The sequence below is a fragment of the Poecilia latipinna genome, unplaced genomic scaffold (assembly GCF_001443285.1).
Source record: "Poecilia latipinna isolate Pla-1442-1.1 unplaced genomic scaffold, P_latipinna-1.0 Scaffold461, whole genome shotgun sequence".
Lineage (NCBI taxonomy): Eukaryota > Metazoa > Chordata > Actinopteri > Cyprinodontiformes > Poeciliidae > Poecilia > Poecilia latipinna.
The window spans coordinates 215,306-221,553 of NW_015113077.1; the positions used below are offsets into that span (position 1 = coordinate 215,306).

The 6,248-nt window shown below is 36.3% G+C and overlaps 1 protein-coding gene across 3 annotated transcripts in view; it reads right to left on the minus strand.

The window, feature by feature from the left end:
* Positions 1-4,455: 4,455 nt before the first annotated feature.
* The window catches only part of apip (APAF1 interacting protein), a 27,631-nt gene continuing 25,838 nt past the window's right edge, over positions 4,456-6,248 (minus strand). For all 3 annotated transcript variants that reach the window (XM_015039037.1, XM_015039038.1, XM_015039039.1), the window contains exons 7-8: positions 5,216-5,383; positions 4,456-5,071 (exon numbers count right to left, since the gene is read on the minus strand). In XM_015039037.1, the coding sequence (XP_014894523.1) occupies positions 4,972-5,071; positions 5,216-5,383 (268 nt within the window). In that variant the 3' untranslated portion in view covers positions 4,456-4,971. The remainder of the gene's footprint in view (positions 5,072-5,215; positions 5,384-6,248) is intronic.

Genomic DNA, 6,248 nt, shown 5'->3' on the forward strand with positions numbered 1-6,248 from the left:
GAGAAACTAAATAAAATGCACTATTCTCTCTGCGGTCATTATATAACCACAGCCAGCTTGTAGTGCAAGTAACTAATAGCGAGAATGACTAACATACATTGCAAAAGCTATTTTAGAAAAGCAATACTGATTTTACAGCTCAGACTTTAGCTTTGGGGGAAAGTATAGCTATGGTTGTTTGCATCACTATCGACAAAGTCAGAGCTGACAAGAAGACAAAAGTGAGACCCGGGTGAATGGATTAAGGGCAGAAAAGGGCTCACAGCCAAGTGCTGCAGCTGGTTTGGCTGAGGAGGTCGATTTCCATTGGAATTCAGCAGACCAGACATTAAACCTTTACACACGATGTAAGTAAAAGTACACCATCTGTTTTTCACAGACTGCAGCTAGAAACGTACCAGTAAACATAGTAGCTGGCAGGAGACCTTGTTGTTTTTCTAGCACTGACTCACATCAGGTACTTTATTTTACCTGTATGAGTTGCTACCCTTATCTACCAAGCCACATATGCTCATTTTTCTCACTTGGTTCAATAAAGTAATAATTTTAGAAAGGTTTAATGGTGTCAATGGTAAGCTGACACAGATCCAGGGCCAGGTTTCTATGCTTGTTTCTCTACTGTTCATAAACTATACAAATATAAATAAATGAACCTACATTTATCTAATCCAATCTCACCCATAAATACAAACTAAGACTTCAATTGCAGAGAGGAACATCAATCAGTATTCTCTTATATCACAAAGTGTTTCTAATTAAATAATTCACTGGCTTTTGTCAGCATCATATAAAAATTAATTTACTGTTTCTTTGTTCCATTAACTAAATTTCCATTTCTGTTCAAATTACACATAGACAACTTAATGACTACCTGGATAATAGATTTAAAGAGCCAATTTAAAATCTTTAATTAGCTGGCACTTAATGCACACGTCCTACACATTTATTGTGTTTTAAAAGGTTTTTCTTATCTCTATTACCTTTTACATCCATTAACATTTCACACTAGTCAGTATAATAAGAGGCTGTAAACTAGCAGAGCATGAAGCGATTTCGAAACAAAATAAAAAAAAGAAAAAGAAAAAGAATAAAAGCTCTTTTGTAACATGACCTTCATGGTGTGGTGGTCATGTAAACAAACACCTAGTAGGCAAGAAGAAACATGTAGTGACATTTGCCTTAACTTTCAGCACGATGAAAAGTCTTTGAGAATAAAAACCCGTGTCGAGCAAAAGCTATGTTGTTTTTATTAGCTTCATGTTACTAATGGCTGATGTTATTCTTGATTGTTGAATGTGAAAGTTTACTTTCACTTTCCTACATTTTTTTTTTTTTTTGGTTTAAGCCCCAGATTCAGTTTAATCCACCTCAGATTTGAGGTTAAGAAGACAAGGCTTGTGATTAAAAAAAAGAGACTTTCTTAGTAAATCTTCACATTTTCTTTCTGCTTACAAGGTAACAATCCAAATTTGCCCAGTCATTTTAATAGTTACCTAAACAAAACACCGCAGAATGCTGCACTTCTGCCCTTTGAGTCACACGGATAAGGGCCTCGTGCTTCATCCTCCTCTTGTAAAGAAAAGGTGCACGCTTGAAAATCCACACTGCTTTGTTACCGGTCACCGAATAAAAAGGTCATAGATTTCAACTTCTTGTGTTATTGTATAGAATGCATGCTCAACACATCTGTCAAGGGTACCGGGGAAAAGAAAAAAAAAAATCAGGATACAGAAGTTCTTTAGAGGCTTAAGGGGTAAATTATTCCCATTTCAATCACAAAAGCACTGCTGATATCTCAAAAAGCCCAACCTTCAAACTGGAGGGCAAAAGCTGTGCCACTAACCCTCTACTTCCTTGTTTAAAATGAAAAACTACAGGTGTCTCCTCTCTCACTCTAGCTTTTGACATCTTTCTGTAATAAAGACAAAATAGAGCAAAGCATCAGACGGCCTGAAAGTGGTATATGATATGTTGATCATTCTTTAGATTCCATTGTTTTCTATTTGGATGTGTGCGCCGAGCGGCTGATACACACAGAATTACAGTACTTTGGTCTGAACGTCAATAATATTAATTCATATCACCATTTGGCCTGTCACAACGCTTTTACTGGAGCTAAAAATCATAAACACATTTACACTTTAATCAATATTGTAAAAAATATGGGGCAGCAATGAATGTTCCTCTTCTCCTGAGACATGGGTGCCAAACACGTTAATACAAGTTGAACATAATTTATGGGTTGAGAGGCGCCACTACAGCACTTGAGCCGTTATACATCCCTCAGCTGATTGAAAACAGTGGTAAAAATAACATTTTCTGCAATGCTTTTAATGAGATGCTCTGCGCAGAAGCTGATAATGTGTTCCAAGAAGGACATTTAATGGGTACAGTAATAAAGCAGAAGAGGATCCAAAACATTAATTTGATTTTGTGGCTATTCGGTGCAAGCTTCAAGCTTTTCTCAATAAACATAACCATCAAAGAAGGTTTTTGAGAGAGTTTAAACCAACATGCAAATATGGAAAATGTAGAGCTTGATAAGTCCCTAGAAGCCAAGTATTTCCCAGAGATTTGGCTTCTGGGAAATACAAAAGCTCAGTCTCCCCATAAAAGTTGGAAATTACAATTAACAGAAGAGACAAACAACAAAAAAAAGAGATATTTTTTACAGTTTTGTGGCACAAAGAAGAAACTTTTTTGTGTAGTTTTTCCATAGTTTGAATGTATGTTTGTATCTTTGCTTAGGGAATCTGTGGGATACTACTTACAAAGGTAATTTCTAAAAGCAAATGTTTTTTTTTTAATAACGCATATAGCATTTGAGAAAATGTTGTACAATTAATACTTTTTATTTAATTCTCAGTGATAGTAAAGGATAGGCTAAAGGCTAGTCCCAGTCTTCTAACTTACCTATGAACTAGAATTGTAATTTCTCTATTATTTTCCATTAAATTAAAATGATGGAATGGTAACTTTAGAGGTTAATTACGAATAAAGAAAAAACAGCCTAGTTGAGGTACTTATGTGCTTTATGCTGAAGAACTACCCTAGATCTCTACAAACAAGCAATTCACAATAAAAATGGTGAGTAAAATCACAGCCATAATGATATACATATTAATATACAAACACTTGAATTATTATGTCAACTTCATCAATAATCAATTTCATTGCAGGTTTTCTTCCTTATGTCATTTTCAGAAGCTGAAGCTGATAGCCATTTTCTTTCCTTAAAATCAGTTTGTGAATATTAAACATTTAAATGTACATCCTTTAATAAAAATGTTAACATCAAATGTAAGTGATTTTAAGTTGTGTCTGGTATTAGCTGGAAAATGCCCATGATTCCCCTTCTAAAATCACTGACTCTACTAAGAGCCTATGTTTATTATCTGTTTTACACACCTTTCCAATACTGTAACATTTTAAGCTTGAAACCACTCATTAAGATTGTATTAGTGGTTTATCTTCAGAAGCAGAGTAGTGCAGCCACAGTGCAGTCAGATTCACTTTGTACCTCAGTTTGTCTTGAGCTCTCAATAAACCCCGCCCCCATCTTTCCTTGACTTAATGTCATGTTCAAACCAGGTCAAGTTTAGAAAAAGACATAGTGGGTCATTTTTCTACTGTCTGACGGTACCTGTCCAGCAGTTCAACTAAATCATAAGGTATCTGTGACAAAGATTTCTGTGCCAAGCTGTCCTCGTTCCATGTGTGATTGATGTGCCACAGTGTCCCTCCAGAGCTCTAATATTGTAATCTTGATGTGTCTGTAAGTAAACTTTTCATACAGGCCATAAATATTGATATAAATGCATAATAAAACAAGTATTTGGAATTATGAAATATGCAATGTTTTTCAGTATTAAGACATTTTTTTACCCCCAGTCTGACATTTGAGAGTACAGAGTATTTGCATGTTTTTATTTTTTAATGCCCTTAATATGAATATACTTTTAAACTACCAAAAAAAATCTAAAACTTTTGTTTTTTTTCCTAGATACTCGTGATGTTCACACGGTCTTTTTCATTGTTGTTTGGGAGACGATTTATCTGAATTCTTCATTAGGAGGTGAGCAATCTTGGCAGCACAAAAAAAGAATTTTGTTTCACTTCCCCCACCACCCTATCTAATAAGCCTGCGGCACGTTTGACAGCGCTCTGTTTTGAGTGAGTAAAGTTGTGGAAGCGCTGGGATAGTGGCAGCAAAGGGAGCTTGTTAAAAAAATGACAGCTCTGCCTTTCATGAGAAATAAGTGTGCACACAACTGAACGCATGCTGTGCGAGGATCTACAGGCACTGTACAAGTTTTGCGCTAAACATGCTTCCCTGCTGCTGGGATGGTGGAGCGGGACTGAAAGGACGTCCACGAACTCAGCACGAGTTCTTTCGTGCCACATAAAGTTATTTTCTGTAAAAGATATTTGACAAAATGACCACAGGCACTCAAGTGTACACTGTGATTTTTATTCCACCAGTCAAAGTTTTGTCTCATTTGTAAATGAGTTGTTCAATATGAAATGTGGCTCACAAAAATGAAAGGGACAGATAAGTAAACAAAAAAAAAAAATCATCAAGTCACAACTGACATCTCATGTTTTATTCGCTGAGGCAAAAGAAGTTAAAAGTATTACAGATTAAGTGAGATCTGTGCTCTAGTTCTCTCTGACATACAGAAATTCCTTGATTTCAGTGCAGCCAAGCTTGAACAGAAAGGCATTTGAACCTGAGGACATTGGTTTGACAGCTACTCTCTTGTGAGTTGTCCCACAGTGCTTTACAGTGTACCTGCAGCTACCTCCAGATTGCAGGCATTCGATCTTCAACCCCGAATTTGCCCTCGCCATCACATTTCATCCATTTTGAGGCGGACTGCCGTGAAAGGCAAATGATTACAATCTGCTCCCCTGATTGAACTCGGCTAACCTTTCTGTAACAAATGTCTCAAAAATAAGCACCAGTAAATGTCACACTATTCCCTTTTCTTCCACTGGAAGGGCTGAGGGGTCCAAACCGCACTGCTTCATCTGGACAGCAATATCAAACAGGTAATCATAGCATTCACACCTGTAAAACACAATGATTTAGGGAAATAATTAACATAAAAAGCAGAATGTCAATGTGTTTGCTTAACTATAGTAAAACAAATATATTGTTTAAGCTAGGTTAGATTTATTAGGGATACACTTGCTGGAAAAAATAAATGCTCACATTGTTTTTGCTTTTTCCCAAGACTCTCCCCAAACATAAACACCATGCCGGCGAACAAGAACTGCGCATGAGTCCGGGTATTCTTCCATCGCTCGGGCCATCCTGTCTTTCAAGTCCTTCTCCTCTGGTGTGTTTTCAATAATAGGAACTACCAGCATGTCATCATACCTACAAAAGCCAAGTATAAAAAAAAACAAAAAGGCACAAATTATTGAAACCTTCTGAAGCTGTGCATTTTATAGCAATAATCTCAGTCCCTAGAAAAGCATCATCACACCTTGAAATGTTCCACATCGCAGGCTGTTACAACCACAAACTACAATACACTTATAAAAATCTGAAAAGAGCAAAGTGTGTTGCTATTTAGCCTCTTCGAATCTGATATTCCTGATTAAAATTAAGTCTATATTTCTTCAGGAACCACCTCATGTCTAAATAGAGAAGCAACTGCATATAGTCTAATGTCTATACACATAAAGCTGTTCTGGGAAAGCCTCAGAGGTTTGTTAGAAAAAAAAAAAAAAGTACGAATGAACAATGAATCATGAAGACCAGGAAACACACCAGAGAGGACTGAGGAAAAGTCCTGGGTACATCAGCAGGGTCAAGTCATAAAACATTCTCCCAAACTGTGCTAATTAGAAGACAAACCTGTTAAAGAGAAATGTAGTTGCACAAAGTTTTGACTCAGGGGAGCTGGATATAAATGCCCGTTACACTTTTCAGAATCTTTAATAAAATTTCAAAAACTGAGCATTGTTATGCTATGGCCTCAAAATTATTACTTTGTTTGGCCAAGCACATAAAGTACATGAAACCTTTTGGTCTGTGACATGACAAGATGTAAGAAAGCTAAAGGGCATGAACTTTTTTTACAATCCACTGTTAACTACCATAAAGTTTCTTTGATACAAACAACATATAATTCTGGCTTTGCACTTAAATAGTCATTAGAAATATTGTCGAGAAAAGTCGAGATCATCCCACTTCCCCTTTTAGTTTAATAGTGACAATAAATAAAGTTATCTTTGAA